Genomic DNA, 18,952 nt, shown 5'->3' with positions numbered 1-18,952 from the left:
TTGCGTTTTTTTCCCGTTAATAACGTTTTCCATCACTGGTTTTTTGATATCTACCTATAATATTTTTAAATGTTGAAATATAAATATTGTAAATTTATAATTTTCTCTAATTAGGTACTGAATAAATACCTAAAATATACATAAGTACCTACGAGAATATTAATTTAAAATGAATCGATTATTTTATTTGCAGTGAATTAATTAGGTAGGTACCTATCTATTTTGATTTTACTATTGTCTATTAGTTTGCTGTTCTTATATGAATTCTAATCGTTTATATGACAGTGGGGGAGGGGTCATTATATTATAATATAATATAATAACGAATACATTATAGATTATTTAGGTACAATAAAATTATTGACTTGTGAACACACCTTAAAAGAAAAAAACACTTGTCAGACATCTCCTTCAACTGCAGTTTATAAATAATATTATCATAATTGTTTCACTGTATTGATGGGTTTTGTAAATTTTTTTGGAAGATTACCAATAACTATCTACCAATATCTTGCCTTTCTCTCTTCGTATTAATCGTATAGCCATGTATATGCGTAATCGCACCTACACATAAAAATATACTTCAATTAAACGTACCGCATTTGTAAAAGTGAATTTGTTGCATTTACGTAAGTGAACAACATTTACCCAGCCCCGCGTATACCAAATGATAAGCTAACCCATATATTATAATTTAACGTAAATTTGCAATTAAAATATTGGCAAATTATTTGTTTAGGTACTCTTGGGTATTCGAAAGACAATATAGGTAGTTATACAGTAGTAGCATTGATAATAGTAAGTATTTATAATCAATGGTAGCAGTCACTAATATTTTTTAAGTACCTAAGTAATATATAGTCGTGTACCTACTCGTGTGTGCTATTTAACACGCAACATATATTGGTAACTAGCCGGTCAGCCTGGTCAGGTCCAGGTAGTCAGGTATACTGATATAATTTCAAAAGTGTAAATTTATTACCTATTAAACCTATATTTTATGTGTTGATCCAGGCGTACTGCGTAGTACGTACTACATATAGTATCTACTTACCCAATACTACATAATATTATGTATACACATGATCCTACTGAATGTAAATTGTTAATGATTAGCAATGTATATTGCCACACATTATACTATATATTATTGTGTATTGCACATTTACACGTTTGATGCTTAAACTATTATTGTGAATTATGATATTCGGTGGCTCTATTATTTCCATTTCACGTTTATAATTAACTGTAAATTTGAAATGTTTAATGTAAAGATTATATAGTAATTTTATTCTGTTAGGTTTATTGAAACACGAAAAATTAATCATTTATCGTAGTTTAATGGCCATAATTGGTAATAGATTAGTATAAGTACAAATTTATGATATATTTATTATCCCAGGAGATATCGCAATGGGTAAATCCTCGGGGGACACTCTGTGTTTAGTATAGTTATAGTATTGTGTTTAGTACTTACATATTATATAATATATATATATATTAAAAGGCCCTGTGCGGTTTTTAAAATTTTCCGAAATTCTATAAAATTTGAAAATTATATTTTATATTTTAGTTGTTAATATAAAAGCAATTTTCAACATTACACTCATGAAAAGTCATGACTCATCTTTCGATTAATCGAACATCGTAAACTGTTATAATCACTATTCAGTATTCACTTCTTTTATATTTATTTATAATTTATAAATCTATTTTGATTTTATTAAATCATAGACTATAGTTGCGTGTGAGCTCGCGGGGCGATTGCACTTTAAGAGGACGTCAAATCCGCATGAGTTATCTCCGTCTTACACGCGTATGACATAGACAAAACGCGTTTACGCAGTCTGAGTAAAACCCGCTCAGTTTTCATTTTAGAGTAAAAATACCTATTATAAAATTGAATTGGGACAATATTTCTGAGGGCAAGTCGTTGAGTTTTTTCCATTGTATACCCAATATAACGTTCATAATATCGTTTAGAAATAGAAAAAATTTCAACATTTTTAAAATACCTACCTTTAACTCATAAAAATTTAAATTTTTAAAGAAAACGCAACGCCTTGCTCTCAGAAATATTGTCAAAATTCAATTTTATAATAGGTATTTTTACTCTAGAACCAAAATTGAGCGAGTTCTACTCAGACTGCGTAAATGCGTTTTGTCTATGTCGTACGTGTGTAAGACAAAGACAACACATGTTGGTGTGACGTCCTCTTAAGATGCTGTCAGCGCACTATTTGTTTTCTCTCTCTGGCTCACACGCAACATACATAAAATGCATTTACGCAAAATAATTTTTTCTATGTGTTTAAGTAATCTTAGACTAAAGTCACCCATGACAAAAAGAGAGAATAATACTTTTGAGGGAATGACATATCGATTTGCTAAATATTGTCTCAAAACAATTTAAACGTAATTTAAATTTACGACATTTTTTTTATTTATTTTGAAAGTCGAATACAAAGTCAAATAATAATAAAATATAAAATCGATATGTCATCCCTTAAAAAATATTATTCTCTATCTTTTTTGTAATAGGTGACTTTACTCTAAGATTACTTGAACGCATAGAAAAAATGATTTGGCGTAAATGCGTTTTGTCTATGTTGCGCGTTGGCCAGGGAGAGAAAACGAATAGTGCGCTGACAGCCTCTTAACACTGAGCATGCCCAGTGATATTGGAAAATATTTTTTTTCGCATGTTTCTGAGGGTGTAATCAATTTTGTATGGTTGTGCTTTGTGCATAATTATATAGAATAACTTGAGTTCTAATTCGTAGATGTGTAGCAGTCCTTGGGTACCTCAACTCAGTACGTCGGTGTACAAAACCTATATATTCTATAGAAGTACAGACCATGCAGTATATCATCAAAATTCAAGTTAGTTGACAGTAGTTACGCCCATGCCTATAATCTATACATTGGAAGTTATAAAGGCACAATTAGAATCAGAAATCAATGGTAAAATATACATTTATCTTATAAAACACAGGGGGGGGGGGGTGCCTACGCCCATTGTTATAATCCATATATTTCTTGTATCATATATTCATATAAAAAAAGATATTAATAAAACCATTGAGGTAAATTTATACATTTGTTTGAAACAAAATCCATCTATTTCTATAAATCGTATTCGTACAACACTGTTCAGGATCAAATTGTAATAAAATAATAAAAAAATAATTAAATCAACTACTTTTTTATAAATAACATTTTTTTGTCGTGCTATATAGGTAGTTGTAATGTATAAAAAAAAAGTACCTATGATATATTGTTATCAGTAAATTGTACATTTGTACCAAAATCGTGCAATCACTTCATGATTGCCATTTGCCAATTATTGCGGGTAGGTAATGAATGGAAATCGTAAACGGTTTGTCCACAAGACGTAGAATATAGATGTTTAAACTTTCAATAGTTCTGGAATTCATCATAAATATTATCATCATTCGCCATTGAACATTGATTAAACAATTTTAAATATAATTACTATTTACATTTTATTGCCAATGAATGATGAATTGCGATGACCGGATTTTGTTTTTAAATACTATAATAATAATAACTATCGTAGTATACGACAATACGTCATCATCATAATACAGAACAATATTATTACAGCTGCGGTGACGACTGGCTATAGCTAGTTTCCACGCGCTATTACTTATTTCAGTTGCGATATAATCATCGAACAATGTTTTATCTTACATTTTTATTTTTTAATTAGTATAAATGACAAATGTATAATATTTGTTTACTTGCGAGTTGTTAAATGTAACATACACACTAGGCACACAACAGCAGTACAATTATTATACACAAGCGCGCCCTCGTACTACGCCTAAGCCCTTACCAAGACAATAATTATTGGAAAAAAATCAAAATAAATACCTAAACGATTCGTGATAGTATTGTTAATTTTTACGGGTAATGGGTGTACATTTTTTTTAGTACATTATAATTTATAATATTTATTATTTTTAATTTTATTTGGTTTTTCGACGTCCGGTTCTCGTAATATAGTCATAACTTATAGTTATTTCCACGGGATAAGATAATATACTTAAATACTTTATAGAGTATAATGTAGTCATTTCCGAATAGCAAATCTCCGTCCCGCGAGTAGTTTTCAAGTGGGGGGTTGAGAGTTATCAATAATTAAGCGGATTGATAATGTCACGTTAATAACACTTTCAAGGTTATGTTTAAATTGCATGTAAATACTTGGGAAAATGTCAAAATGATAATGATAAAACATGTAAAGTCGGACGGTTTTTTTGAAATATACTTACTCTGGCCTCGGGAACGCTAAACGTTTTATTTATTGTTATTATTATATATTCTCCATTAAAACGAACGATGATTGTAAATAAAAACACGAATTTCAGCTGTCCGATAGTTCTGAACCAGATGAAATGATGACTGACCAGAATTCGGCGGTACTTGAAGTGTCTGTCGAAGAAAAAGGCGTTACTCCAATGCCTCAGACCCTTCTAAACGATGCGTCTACGGTAAATATATTTTAAAAGATTTTCAACCTAAATACTTCTTATATTATACCCTGATAGTTATTAATTTGAAACTATGATTTTCAGTTAGTGTCATTTCCAACAAACACCAATGACTTTCAACTCAAATTAGACTTTCGACGTGATATTCAAGTACGAGTTGACAATCCACAAAAGATTGTTGAACCATTGGAGACTTACATCACATATAGAGTATCTACTAAGGTAAAGTTAGCTACTCTCATATTGGTTTGAAGTATTTGACCTAGTTTGTTATAGGCGGATAGAACAGATTATCCACACAAAGAGTATGTTATTCGCCGGCGTTACAATGATTTTGTGTGGCTGAGACAAAACATTGCTGTTGAATATCCTGATCGAATAGTGCCCGTGAGTGTTATGTTTTTTCAAAAACATTGGTTATTTGTTTTAACATTGTTTTTATTTACAGCCTTTACCAGCAAAACACACAATTCTTGGTCAGTTAGACAGGTATTCAAAAGAATTTGTCACTTGCCGTATGGCATTGTTGGAACGATTTCTGTCACGTTTAGTTTGCCATCCTATTCTCACAGAAGATAAACATCTAAGAGTTTTCTTGACTGCAAATGCTACAGTATGTACTCTATATAATAATATAAAATAATGATCTAAAAATGCTCTGATTCAGTGTTATGAATTAAATTTAAAACAGTTGACAAGATTTATTTTATTATTTTGATTTTAGGAATTCACTACATATAAAAAACGTGGAACAGGACTACTAAGACGCATGTCAAACAGTCTAAATACCATTTCTGTGTCATATAATTCAAGACAGGTAGATTTTGAGTTTGATCCCATCAGAAATCATCTCCATGGCCTATCTGAGAAGTTAGCCATGTTAGAAAAAGTAGCTCAGAGAATCCACAAAGAGAGAAAAGGTTTGTTTTGTGTTATAAATGTATAATTAAAAATATTTTTAAATAATTTTCTTATTTTTAGAACTGTGTGTGGAATCTCACCAACTTGGAGCAGCATTTATTGAATGGTCTTCTAATGAACAATCTGTCTCTGTTGCACTATCCCGCATTGGCCATACTATCACTGCAAATAGTTCGGCTTTACGTCATAATTTAATATCTAATTTTATAAGTGACTGGGCACAGGTAATTAAATAAAACGAAAATATTAGTTTACAATATTTCTAATAAGTTGTTTTGATAGCCACTGAAGGATTATGTTAGCTATATAGAATGTGTCAGAGAAACACTAGGTAAAAGAGATGCACTTCAAATACAGTATGAACAGTCTCTTATGGATTTGGAGAAGAAAAAGGCTGACAAAGATAAGGTATATTGTGTCTTAATATATTTTAGTGATGGATTGTAACTCTAGACTATATATCAGGTAACCAATGATGAAAAGTCATTAATGTCATTCTGGACGAAGTCAGAAATGGATAAAGAGGAAAAAATAGAAAAGATGAGTCAAGTTATCCCAAAATTAGTGTCAGCTGTCGAAGCTAATCAAGAACGGTTGGATGTCTGTAGCGATGTGTTCAGGCAAGAGTATGGGTTATGGAAGTGCCAAAAAAAAGCAGACTTCAAAAGCATGCTAACTGCCTTAGCCGAAAGCCATATACAGTATTATCAACATGTGAGTATTAGTGAAACCTTGATATTGTATCTTTATTGTTACTGATTAATTGTGTTGCAGTGTGCTGCGTCTTGGGATTTAGTCTTCAAACGCATGGCGTCGGAATAAAATACTGAGCTTAATCTTTTAGTAAACCACAAAAATAAAACATATACAAGGTATATTTTCTTATTTTGTGATAAAATTGATTGAATATTATCCCTAGAATATTATTGGTCCAATGTAAAAATTTCAATGTGACTAGGAAGTATAATATATATTATTTTGTTGTTTTATTACCACTCATTATATTTTTGAAACATAATCATTCCATGTCTTTTAAGTTATTCACTATACCAAACTATAATATAAATATATTTTTATTGTTTAATGTAATTTTAAACATAGTATAATATATGAATTAAAAACGTTTATTTCTTAAAATAAAAAAAATTTGTTTTAATATAAAAATTACACTAATTGCATTACAAATAACTAGTGAAGTATATTATGTTCGGTTCTAACAAATGATAACATTTCTACCTACAGTATCACACGAAGAAAAATTAAAACATTTGCAAAGTAACATATAGTACAATTAATTAGTATTTAATTTATGTTAAATATATGACATATTATTTTTGGTCTATGTAAAACCTAGTAAATCAATTGCCTATAATAGCGCGTTTTTTTGTAAACTTGTTTAAATTATATAAAAAAAATACAGGTTTACAATTTTTGTTTAAATGGTTACTAAAATCACCACAGTTATGTTTATCATTAGAGGATAGGTATTTAATCAAACCAACAATTGATTTTAAGTTGGTTCTCCTGATTACAAAAATGTAAAAATGTACCTGTAGTTAATGTTTAAAAGCTATAAAAAAAAAAAATGTATACCATATTCAGAATCATCGTTCTGTGGGTGTAGATGCAGTAAACATTGTATTTTTGGAACTATGTCCAAATGGTGCCATACTAGACATTTCCTTAATGCTCATAGTCATAGTTTGGTAACCAGTATCTGAGCTACTTTCCATCATCAAACTACTCTTCTCAGTGCGTCGTCGTTTTGGCATTGACATTGTTGATACCGGAGTCAAAAAAATAAAATCTTTATCTATACAGGAAAAAAAAAAAATAATAATAACTGATTATATTTAATACAGTCATATTTGTATATAGTTAACAATAGTTCAGTTTTTTTTTATTAAAATCTTTAAATTTAATCTAACTTTTTTATGGTATAATAGTTAATAAATGTATTAACTATTATTAAAAATGGTAAAACTTCCATATTACGAAGTCTCACGGGAAACAAAACTTTGTAGTAAAGATTTTCATTATATAGAATTAAATGTATTTGGTTTCGTTAAACGGAAGTTTCACTGTAACATTCACCAAGAATCTTTGTATGCAGGCATACATGGTTTAATTTATAAATTGCACAAAGGCAGTTGGTAGGTGTACATGCACACAATGATTTAATATGCGACTTTATTAATATCATGGAACTGGGGTATTTAATACTAACTAAAAAATTATGTAAATATTAAATAATAACTATTTTCATCAGTTTGGATTTTTGACAAACAAAATCTTGTAAATATTTTAGCAGACCTAGTGGATGATTATTATCAGGGCCTTGCACCCGAATTAACCAAAACCTGTAACATCCTTAAAAACTCTTAACATCAGAAATGCATATAACCCAAATAATTCTATTTTCAAAACACTTATACAGTTAAACATTTTTATCATTTAAATTTTACAACATTTAACAAGTCCACAATAATTTGATAATATGTATAATTATTAGTAATGGGTCAATTTATTTGAATCTCAACCAAGAATCCAACTTCTAATGTTGTCTGAAAAAAATTTGAACCAAACTATTTAACATCTGGTCTCGTTTAAAAATATTTGTTTGGCCAGAATTTCTGGCTACTATAATTTAAAGTACTCAATTTGAACTCAGTTTGACTCATTACTCTACCAGCACTTATTTATAAAAATTGTAAACGTAAGTGTGTTTTAAATAGTGAGGAAAAATTATAGGATAGGTAAGTACATTGGTTTCTATCAATATTGTTGTATTTACCATAAAATGAAAACTATTTTGGATAAAAACTTTGATTAAAGATATAATTGTTGCCCAACGAGCATGGAATTGTTGTCTTCATAACTGGTTATGACAAATTGATTAAACAATTCTGTAGCACTCATAGATCCAGCAGTGGAATATTTATGTACTATATTTATAAAGTAATCGCAATTCATAAAATATGTTAGAGCATTCTTATTCAGTTAATAGCAGCTAATTCTGCGAGCAATTTCAATTGCCATGTGTTATCGCTTATGACATAGCCCGTCGGGCAACCATTCTATGTTTAATCATTATAAAAACACATATACTCTGTTTAGTGAGAGAATGTGCCGATTCTGTGCATGCCAAATTATGTCATAAACATTTAACATCAGAATTATGTATTTGGTTGCATATCATTTTCCTCGGTTCTTTTAGAAAAAAAAAATGTAAAGGTCGATTTGATATCAATAATTAAAGGTTGACCAATCACTAATAATTATTTGTATAAAAGTTACATAAGACATAAAATATTTCAAAAAAGACTACAATATTGTTAAAAACGAAATGTGAAAACATGGTTTGAATTTCTTACTTTTATTATTGGGTGGAGTATTTTCTCTATCGTTTTTATTTATTATTGGAGAAACATCAATAGGAATGTGACAGTCTATAGGTAGTTCTTGTACACCTAAATGATTTCCAAGTACTGGACCTTTTGAATTAGTGGTTTTGATAAAACACTTTGTTAATGGGCTAAATGACTGATTTCTATTTTTGCGTCTGTAACAAATAAATTAAATTTTTTTTTTTTTAAAAAGTGTACAAATAATTTGTTTTTGTTCAATACATTTACTTACATTTCTACTGGAGAAATTGGGTCATCATTATCATTCATAAAAAATAATTTGCGACGTAAATTTGAGTTATCTTTTGTAGGACTTGCTTCTTCTTCACAATTTTGAGTCTAACAAAATTGGGAAAAAAAGATATTAAAAAATGATGTATTAAGTAGGTAGGTACACAAAGAAAAATTATTTTACTGAATTCAAGAAGTAAGGTTTTAGTATTTCTTCAACATGATCAGGTAATATGGAAGGAAAACTTAAATTTGTTTGTGTTGAAACTGAAAAATATTTAAAATAAGATGTATAATGATTTTAGGTTAATTTTAGTCAAGTTAAACAAAAGTACCTTCGCGGGTATATGATACAGATTTCTGGTTTTGTTTATTTGATATGGGTGTAGACGATGAATTTTTATGAGCTTCCCAATCAATAACTTGATTATTCCAAGGGCTAGGAACTTTATGTGTTGTATAAAAATATCTATATAAATAATGAATAACGAAATATAATTATTGGCTAAGCTAATAACTACCTATCAAATGGATTATTAATTACTTGTCTATAGTCTCTTGTAACTTTGATTCTGTTTCATCATCAACTTGATCATCGTCGACTATGTGTTCATCTTCTATGTGCACTGGGTAAAGTTTGGAGACATCGTCAATATTCCATCCAAACTCTACTTCTTGCCCTGGACTTTTTGCATTAGCAAATACCGTAGGGCTGATTGTTGTCTCACCTAATCGTTGCATTAAGTTGTCATTAAAAGGATTATAAACTTTTGTTTTGCGGACGTTGTTAGTTTTGTATTGCGAACGCAAGAGTTCTGTAGACATGCACCAGTGACGTGATGGTTTTAAAGGAGTTGGAGTGCGGTTAACATGAAACTTTTTCCCAAATGATGTTGTTTCATTTTTTTCCGAATTTAACGACACGTCCATGTATTCTACTTCTTCGCAAATTGCCATAATTACAATAAAAACAGGTCGTCGATATTTTGTACATATATTATACACTTCAACACAACTCGAAATAAGACATAACTAATAACTATAATAAATTAACAGCAACAATAATAAGTAACAATGGACAAGTGCACAATAAACAAATAAATAAAAATACAATTTAGAAATTTGGAATAATTTTAAAACAAAGCATATTAGGTTAAATTAATAATTATCAAATGTCGTTGACCGTTGTACATACTACATTTTGTAAAAACTCAAAAGTATTAATTTTAACGGTTGTTCCGACTGTCAGATATCCATTATTCCATTATCCAAGGAGACTCACACCTTAGAACACCTGTGTGAATTTTTTCAAGGAGCTTATACATTCGGTTGATTTGTCATCTAACGACCGGTCACACTGTATTACTCAGTCAATGGGTTTATCTGAGACCTCCCACCAAAATCGTATTTTAGGTTAACTCGTCCATTTGCCCGACCAGTTGTAGTGGTTGGTTGTTGTTGTCATTTTGGGATCACGTCCTCGGAATAATGGTAAGTCGAAGTTTTTATTATATTTGCATCCGCTTTTATTCGAGCGATCCTTTACGTTGACTTGTAGCCCGTCCTTCTGGCGTTCGGTAGACGGCCCGTCAATTGCGATCGTCAGATTTCGATACCGGGTTCCGCAGATCAGTAGTTGATAATTTTGTTGTGTTTCTAGACGAAAGGTACTTCGAGTTTTGGTAAACGTCACAATAAGACGCACACTCTGTGTCGTCGTTGTGGACGGTCATCGTATCACATACAAAAGTCCAAGTGCGCCCAGTGTGGATACCCGAGCAAGAAGCTCCGTCATTGTAAGTACACTGAACAGGCGGTGATCTCGTCATCACACTCATATTTATGTTGTTTCGTTAATGTTGCATTAATTTTTTTCAGACAATTGGAGCGTCAAAGCTCAACGTAGGAAGACCACCGGAACTGGCCGACTCAGACATCTGAAGATTGTTCGCAGGAAATTTAGGTGAGTCTTGTCTTAATATTTTCTACTTTTATTAGTATCGCTTCAAAGATACACTCAGTTTTTATTAATCAAATCGTTAACTGTAAAATCATTACATGCATATGACGAAGAAAAATCAATAATATACGCTAATACGACTATTTTTAACATGGGTACTTCTTGCCCTCACTGAGTATTGTAATGATGTAGGTATTAGTAACACAAATTGGAAAACATTCAATAAATGTGTAAAAGTTTTGCGATGATGTAAATCTTAATTAATATACGCTAATACGACTGTATTTAAAATGGGTAGTACTTGCCCTCTCTGAGTATTACTTTTTAATTACCATTTAATATTAATCCATTATAATAGTCTATGTTAGTATTGTCTATTTATGTATATTTACATAACATATTACCACATGCATTTTTTTAAATTTGAGCTATTCATACTGATGATTAAACTGACTAACCATTGAAATTGAAGTAGTTCCTTTAAAAATTTATTAACATTTAGTAAATTATTCTTTTTCTAATTAATATTTGGTTATTTTGAGGGTTAGCATTTTCTTTGATAGCTGCTATTATTAATCAACTATTTCAATGTATTAATATTTCCATCGTAGTGTTTCTGAAAGTGTTTTCAGTGTTATGTCTTATATATCCTTGTAATTGAACAAACTTTTACCAAACAACCCAATTGATGTCTAGGTTCTTTAAACAATATTACATTCAAATAGATTTAAATTATAACAAAACATTTACTATTATTTTAAATGGTACAGTAGTTCTTTCACTAGTTCCAAGAATTGGCCAATTGGTTGATTTAAGTGTTTTGTTTTACAAGCTAACTTCACTATATTTTAATTTTAAAATAGAAATATTGTCATTAAAATCATTTTTTATTGTGCTTTATGATTTCTAACTTGATATTATGTTCTAAATGTAATACATTTTATTGAAGTAGATTTAAAGTATATTATTCATGACATCGATTAGGTTCTAATGTATTTGCATGTCATACATTAATAATTATGTATGTAACATTCATAACAATGATATATAAATTTGTGCGATGATGTTAAATTTTATTAATATACGCTAATACGACTGAATTTAAAATGGGTATTACTTGCCCTCTCTGAGCACAACATGCTCTAGTATTTTATATTGTTTTTTATTACTCTTACTTACTAATTTTAAGAATTTGCCAATTGAATTTGTTTTACAAGCTAACTACTCGAAATTGTAGTTTTAACAAAAATCATACATAATGAAACTGTGATTTAAATGGTTTTAAAAAAATATTTCCCGTGCTTTCAAATTTCTAACTTGTTATTGTGGTTTTTTTTAATAAATTCTTGTATTAAGTTTAATTTGTGTTATTAATGTATCATAATTTATTTGTATGTTATATATTGGTGTACCTATGTTATCGACTGATAACAAAAGTATAATATAATATTCAAAACAATGTTAGAATAAAGATCTGTGCGATGATGTTAAATTTTATTAATATACGCTAATACGACTGAATTTAAAATGGGTATTACTTGCCCTCTCTGAGCACCAACTTAATTTGAATAATAAGTACAATTCAAACTCTTAAATGTATTAACATTAATTATTATTTACTTTTTCAGGAACGGTTTCCGTGAAGGAACCCAAGCTAAGCCCAGAACTAGACAGAGTTAATCATGTTTTCTGTTAAATTGAAAGACCATTAAAAAATATACAAATGACTTTGTAAATATTGTTTTTGTGTTTATTTCTTTAAGAGTTTGGCTGTTTCAATATACTATATTCAGTAAAGTAAGATTTTATATGGTTGGTACACTTACCATTTAGTTTTGAAAATGTATAATTGTTATAGATTATTATATTGCATTGAATTAGTGATTGGCAGTGGCGGCTTCGGAGCCCACCCCAAACTTTAAGTTAAACATATCTCGTATTCAGTTATTGAAAATGATTTCATGATTTATTAAAATGTAAAAATATTGAGTCTTAATGTATGATGTCTATGCATTCAAGCCTCATATGTAACGTCATGTATTTACCCATGTCTGGATACTAAAATAATAAGTAATAAGTAAATACTTTTATAAAAGAGAATGCTAATTGCGTGAGTTGTATATTTTAATTGGTATTACAATATAATATTTATTGTCAGTTATAAATATTTGTAGTGATGTTTTATAATACTTATACTACAATTAAAACTGATGATTTGCTGAGTTTTGGGCTAGGAAAGAGACACGCCACTCGAGTTTCTTCAAGGGAGTTACGAAAAAAGAAATGTATAACATGGATATGCCATCAATTAGTAGTACATAGTATTAGTATTATATTTACATTAATTTTTAAGTGTATAAAAAGTGTTCAATAGATTATTAGAAAAAAAATACTGTTAATACATGTATACAAATTTTTGTTTTACTAAGGTTACATGACAAGTGCAAAAGAAAATTTATGTAATTGAGGGGGGGTTTGAACCCCCCTTGCTTGAGTGCCTATCACCACTATTGTTTTATAATTCAAGTCAACATTTTAGCATCCCCCAAATGATTCTGGCGCCGCCACTAGTGTTATGTCTTATGTGCCAATCAACAAATTATAATATTGTGTATTACACACAAATAACAACCTGTACTGTATGAAGATACTCAGTATTGGTTTGAAAACCTGTAATCTGTATGTCAACCATCTGTACACCTGCTGTGTAGTAATACGGAATTCCATCTACTACGGTTCTTAATTTGGCTTACAGGAATATTATAGGGGTCTTAAAACAGTTTTTGTATAGGAATGTAAATTAAATATGGACAAAATATTACAGTTCTACTTAATACAATATGTAAAAAAAAATTTACAATTTATAATTTTCTTCCTACACTGGTAAGTTCTGTCGTGTAAGTTATTTTTACACAAAAGCAATAATATTCTCAAGGTACTGATGATGTGTATGCCAATTAAAAAGTATCTGATTTTGGAATTGTATCTCCTTTTGGGGCCGTAAAATCGCTTCGATTTTCTAATAAGAAGGTGAATCTAGTTGGTAATTTACAGGGTCAAACGCATAGCATATTCCAAGTTATCAAAACCCTCAAAAAAAATTAAGGAAAGACGGATTTTTGGCAAAGCCGATTTCTTTTTTTGGTTTAACTATACAGTTTAAGTTAAACGTTATTTAAATCATTTTCTATTGGTACATAATATATTTTTTTTGAAAATTTTGAGCTATTTATAGTGATTTGGAATTTTCATGTTGTTTCTATAATTGTTTAAACTTTTCACTGGATCAGAAACCTTGAAAATGTATTACAAGGTTCCTCATAAGTTTATATTTTAATACGTATCTTAGATACATAAACATTTAAACTATTACATTTTACTTTTACGTGTCTACTCTCTAAATACTCAATTATTTGAGCACCTGTATGTGGATTTTTGAAATTTTTTGTGTGGTTATTAGTTTGCCCCTGTGGTCCTGACCTAGGGCATATATTTTTTTTATGGCGTCGTTTCAGGCTAAATGGCTGCTCAATAAGTTGAATAGTTTCCAAGTGGCCACTTTGCCGACAAAGATTTTAATATTCACGCGTAATTAAATATTATCCAAATTCCAAACTAGTTTTAGTAAATTAATATTATACCTAATAATTGTAATATTTGTAAGATACTAAGAATTAAGATATTGGTAATTTGAGTGAATCTGTAGACCAAATAATATTTTTAAAGGGAGTAGGGACTGGCCATTTTGTAGTTTTTTTTTATACCGATAATTTACATAATAGATAAGACAAATTTGAAAAAATAATGTTGCATATTAATTATTAAATTTAACTTTTAAGAGCTTATATAGTTAATTAATATTGGTATTTTCTTTTATAACTTTTTTGATTAAAGAAGTGTGAAAAAATCATCGAACCTTAGTGTGTCCAGTGGCCACTTAACGCTTTACCCACCCTTCCTCAACGGGTTACTTCGCATCTATACGGTTATACCTATTACCTACCAACATAGTTCATACTAAAAAAATTACCTGTAAATGTACTTTTTAGTTCTTTTTCTATAAATATTAACTTTTTGGTCGAAAATCTTGAAAATTTAATACAGGATTAATTTTATACATTGTTATAAAAACAGTATAAAAATAATAAAAATACATTATAGAACGATTTTGTTGTAAGCTTTTAAAGTTCAAATGTTGACAAAATTAAATATTTAAATGAATAATAATCATTTATTTAGTTTTTCAAGCATGAAAATATTTTAAAATTGGCTAAGGACAAGTTTAATGTTACAGCAACGGTTTGCTGACTTGTTCGTTTTAAACATTGGAAGGGATGTTGCTATAACATAAACCAGAATCAGACAATCAGTGTTAGAAAAAGTACTTATCGACAGCACAAAAACAAGAAAAATAGTTTAAAAATAATACATATATATTACTCTTTTAGTTTTATTGTATTATATACTACTATTAAACAATATCAAACGCGTATGTTATTTGTATTTGTTATATTGCCATTTTGGTTGTAATTTGTGAAAATGTAAAATATTATAATCGTAATAATCAGACAAATATTTACTTGGTAAGTGTTGGATTTAGGATGCTACAATTTGTTAATTGTTATTAATGACATATGATCATGTGTTGTGGAGAGAGGGGGGGGGGGTTTAGCGAGATAAGTATGTACGCTATACATAAATTTAGCACCTCCTAGAATTATTTAGATCTAGTTGCACCTATGGTAACCTAAGTTACTCAGTAACTAGTTACTGCAGTCTTGCAAATATAAAAGGTACTTTTAAAAGTAAGTATTCAAGTGTAGGTCCCAGTCCAGGCACGTATACAGAGGTGGTTTTGGGGGTTCAAAGTTCAAACCCCCCTCCCCGAATTTTTTTTTGTATACGTGCCTGGCATAGGTAGTCATACAGATACTTTTCTTGAAAAGTATTTAAAATACTGAATAGTTATTATATTATTAATAGGTATTCAGTAAAAAAGTAATTAAATATTTACAAATGCAAATACTTTCATATATTTTTATCTCCTTAGGTACCTACCTACAAATCAATTGGACCAATTTTTTTTCATTAATAATCATACACCATTTCATATTTTTGTGTAACTATAAATCTGTTTTATTTGTCTTTATATTTTAATGTTGGGCATACACATACTTAACAGTTAACTGTATAAGTCACATTGACTTGGGGGTGCTAAGCAGAGCTTGAAACCGATTGAATTAATTTCGGTTTCGGTTTTGTATACCGGTTTCTAAAGTATTTTCAGGGGGCTGTGTCTTCTGATTATCATTGTTTGTCCGGTATTGTTATATATAGTATTTGCTAGCAACTATCATTTATATCATTACTATTAATAAAAGCAACTAATGATTTTGCGAAGAATGAAATGGTCATCACTCACCAACAAAATTAATTATGGTCTCAATTTTATTATGAGTATTAATTATGCGTAGTGATAGAATTTATGTATTTAAAAACGCGTCAATTAAAGAAGAAAAAAAAGGTTTCCAATTTTTTCAGATTTCGGATTTGAATTTAATGCCGGTTTCCAATTTTTACTGGTTCGATTTTGAATTTAATACCGGTATCCCATTTTTTCCGGTTTCGGTTTTGACTTTAATACAAGTATCCTATTTTTTTCGGTTTCGTTTTTGATTACGGTTTCGGTTTTAAAACGGTTTATACCGGTTTTGAAAACGGTTTCAATTCCTGGTGCTAAGACACCTTCCTAAACAATAATTTTTAGCCACCTGTCATAATTCCTAGTCTCGCTAACGGTAGCCACATTTTTAAACTTTAATTTAAAATATTTAAAATTTTATTTTTTTAATTAGGTAATATCTTGGAAAATTTTTCATTTTTTTGTTTAAGAAATTATTTTAAATACTTTGTCCAAGTATGTATTAAAGCGAGCAGGCGAGCAGTGACGATCAGGGCTTAGAGGGCTTCAGCATAAGCATACCTATCTCAAATGAGTAATGACGCTCATGGCTTGATACTTTAATATTGTTTGTGGTTTTGAAATAAAATGTTATACTAATAAGCATGTTGCTTGTATTATATTACCTATTTATTATTTTGATGTGCAGGTATCTAGACTTAAATTTTTATTCTGATGCCACTTCCCATACCAAAATTATATATACGCCACTGGGTTACGGCCTTACGGGATATAGTAATATTAGTAATAATGACCTGGTATAAGGTAATGGATATTAAATTCTGATTTACTTTGTTTACAACCGCCCAAAATCCTCATTGCCCCATTGAAAAATCTTGGGTACTCCACGGTGTTAATGTACCGCCTATAGGTAGGTACCTAATACAGTAATACCTAAACCTACTTAATAGGGATTTGAATAGGTCCTTACTTTACCTCAAGTAGGTAGGTTACCGACATAACAAGACTGGTAGGCAAGCCCGGATTAAGACATTTTGAGGCCCAGGGGCCAAAGTTTTAAATGAGGTCCCTGTACGAAAAAACAAAATAATGTATATATTATTTAATTTTAGGTAAATATATATAGATATTAGGTACATAGCAATAAATAATGAATAATGTATCACATTATTTATAAATTATAATTTACAAGCTTCCTTCCTCGCTAAATAATCATCGATTTTTTTTTAGGTAATATTGTACTGTTTTAGCCTAAACGAAAAAAGTAATGGACAAATCTGAGGCCTCTAAATAAATACTAACTATTGAGGCCCGAGAGCCATGCCCCCCTGGACCTACTCCCTTAATCCGGGCTTGCTGGTAGGTAGTAACAAGTAATTGCTAATTATATAACAATAATTGTATTTATTCTCGTAGGTACCTTTATAACTTAATGATGTATGTCAAATTATGAACTATAATACCTATCTATATATAGGTACCGTTTTTACTTTATTTGGTACCTGCCTGAGTAATGTTGATTGGATTTTTAAAACTAACATTTTACTACACATATCATTTAAAAATATATAACTGCATGTCTATATAGGTAAGAGGTATTAGGGTATACGGCTATACAACGTATCATATTTCAAATGTCATCAATATATATCAAAATGTATAACTATAGCCTGTATATAGGTGTATAATACGTAGGTAGGGACGGGTATCTACTTGTATTATACCATACACGCCCATTTTTAATTTTATGCATAAATAATATGTTCGTAACTTATAACTTGACATTCAATGAGTACATGGTCATTTGTATAAAACTGGTTTAGTACCTACATAATATGAAAACAACATTTGAACATTAGACCTTAGTAAGACCTATAAGACCTCCCGTAGGTGATAGGTCCATCATACTGTTAGTTTTAACGTTCTGCAATACACTTCACAATATTACAATTAAAATGATTAAAACTAAAACTCAGACATTTCTTTTAAAACTTGGTTTAATATTTTTGTACTTGAATTATACAAATGGTAAAAAAAAAATTATTAATTATGAAATAGTGAATATTGTGTATTAATGTAGTTATATGTACCTATATATAAATAGACAATATACCTACCTTTAACAATAGTACAACATATCGTAGGTATTTATCATACATAATTTATTACATATTTTTTTTTGTTTAAGGTTGTGTCAGTAATAAAAAACTGTATACTGAAATTGGATGTAAACCTATTTACGGTAATGATTCAAATTCTTGTCCAGTGGCATATGATTGTGGTAAATTGTTATGCAAGATCATAAAGTAAAATTAATAATATTGTAATATTTAAATCTAATTTTTGTATAGATAAAGTGTTTTCAAGACCAATTAACAAGTGTTATCTGAACGGAAATGTTTACGAGCCAGTTGATAGTCTTTCTAAAACTGATTCAGCATTGAACCCATGTTTTGCCGCCTGCTTTTGCGATCAGAGGACATATGATAAGTAT

At 29.6% G+C, this 18,952-nt stretch overlaps 4 protein-coding genes across 7 annotated transcripts in view; 3 read left to right on the top strand and 1 right to left on the bottom strand.

Annotated features, from left to right (window-relative positions):
• The window catches only part of LOC100163653 (sorting nexin-30-like), a 31,217-nt gene extending 24,612 nt beyond the window's left edge, over nucleotides 1–6,605 (top strand). For 2 of the 3 annotated variants that reach the window (XM_003243823.4, XM_008183865.3), the window contains exons 2-10: nucleotides 4,395–4,517; nucleotides 4,602–4,739; nucleotides 4,794–4,904; nucleotides 4,966–5,130; nucleotides 5,242–5,437; nucleotides 5,499–5,662; nucleotides 5,721–5,846; nucleotides 5,904–6,152; nucleotides 6,213–6,605. In XM_003243823.4, coding sequence (XP_003243871.1) covers nucleotides 4,422–4,517; nucleotides 4,602–4,739; nucleotides 4,794–4,904; nucleotides 4,966–5,130; nucleotides 5,242–5,437; nucleotides 5,499–5,662; nucleotides 5,721–5,846; nucleotides 5,904–6,152; nucleotides 6,213–6,260 — 1,293 coding nt within the window. In that variant the 5' untranslated portion in view covers nucleotides 4,395–4,421 and the 3' untranslated portion in view covers nucleotides 6,261–6,605. 3 annotated transcript variants of the gene reach the window in all.
• Nucleotides 1–10,376, bottom strand: part of bora (aurora borealis) — an 18,364-nt gene extending 7,988 nt beyond the window's left edge. The window contains exons 1-6 of one of the 2 annotated variants that reach the window (XM_008183872.3): nucleotides 9,621–10,376; nucleotides 9,412–9,545; nucleotides 9,261–9,343; nucleotides 9,078–9,184; nucleotides 8,813–9,000; nucleotides 7,032–7,251 (exon numbers count right to left, since the gene is read on the bottom strand). In XM_008183872.3, coding sequence (XP_008182094.1) covers nucleotides 7,043–7,251; nucleotides 8,813–9,000; nucleotides 9,078–9,184; nucleotides 9,261–9,343; nucleotides 9,412–9,545; nucleotides 9,621–10,033 — 1,134 coding nt within the window. In that variant the 5' untranslated portion in view covers nucleotides 10,034–10,376 and the 3' untranslated portion in view covers nucleotides 7,032–7,042. 2 annotated transcript variants of the gene reach the window in all.
• A 111-nt stretch (nucleotides 10,377–10,487) lies between these two features.
• Nucleotides 10,488–12,775, top strand: Rpl37 (ribosomal protein L37). The gene is given in 4 exon segments (NM_001135952.1): nucleotides 10,488–10,567; nucleotides 10,737–10,872; nucleotides 10,955–11,039; nucleotides 12,665–12,775. Coding segments are annotated over 4 exon segments (276 nt in total). The 5' UTR covers nucleotides 10,488–10,564; the 3' UTR covers nucleotides 12,717–12,775.
• A 5,516-nt stretch (nucleotides 12,776–18,291) lies between these two features.
• The window catches only part of LOC115034391, a 4,637-nt gene continuing 3,976 nt past the window's right edge, over nucleotides 18,292–18,952 (top strand). Inside the window, exons 1-3 of the mRNA XM_029491156.1 lie at nucleotides 18,292–18,486; nucleotides 18,647–18,739; nucleotides 18,810–18,948. Coding sequence (XP_029347016.1) covers nucleotides 18,414–18,486; nucleotides 18,647–18,739; nucleotides 18,810–18,948 — 305 coding nt within the window. The 5' untranslated portion in view covers nucleotides 18,292–18,413. The remainder of the gene's footprint in view (nucleotides 18,487–18,646; nucleotides 18,740–18,809; nucleotides 18,949–18,952) is intronic.

The sequence above is a fragment of the Acyrthosiphon pisum genome, chromosome A3, assembly GCF_005508785.2.
Source record: "Acyrthosiphon pisum isolate AL4f chromosome A3, pea_aphid_22Mar2018_4r6ur, whole genome shotgun sequence".
NCBI lineage: Eukaryota > Metazoa > Arthropoda > Insecta > Hemiptera > Aphididae > Acyrthosiphon > Acyrthosiphon pisum.
The sequence above is the reverse complement of the archived record's forward strand: the minus strand, read 5'-3'. Positions and strand labels throughout refer to the sequence as shown.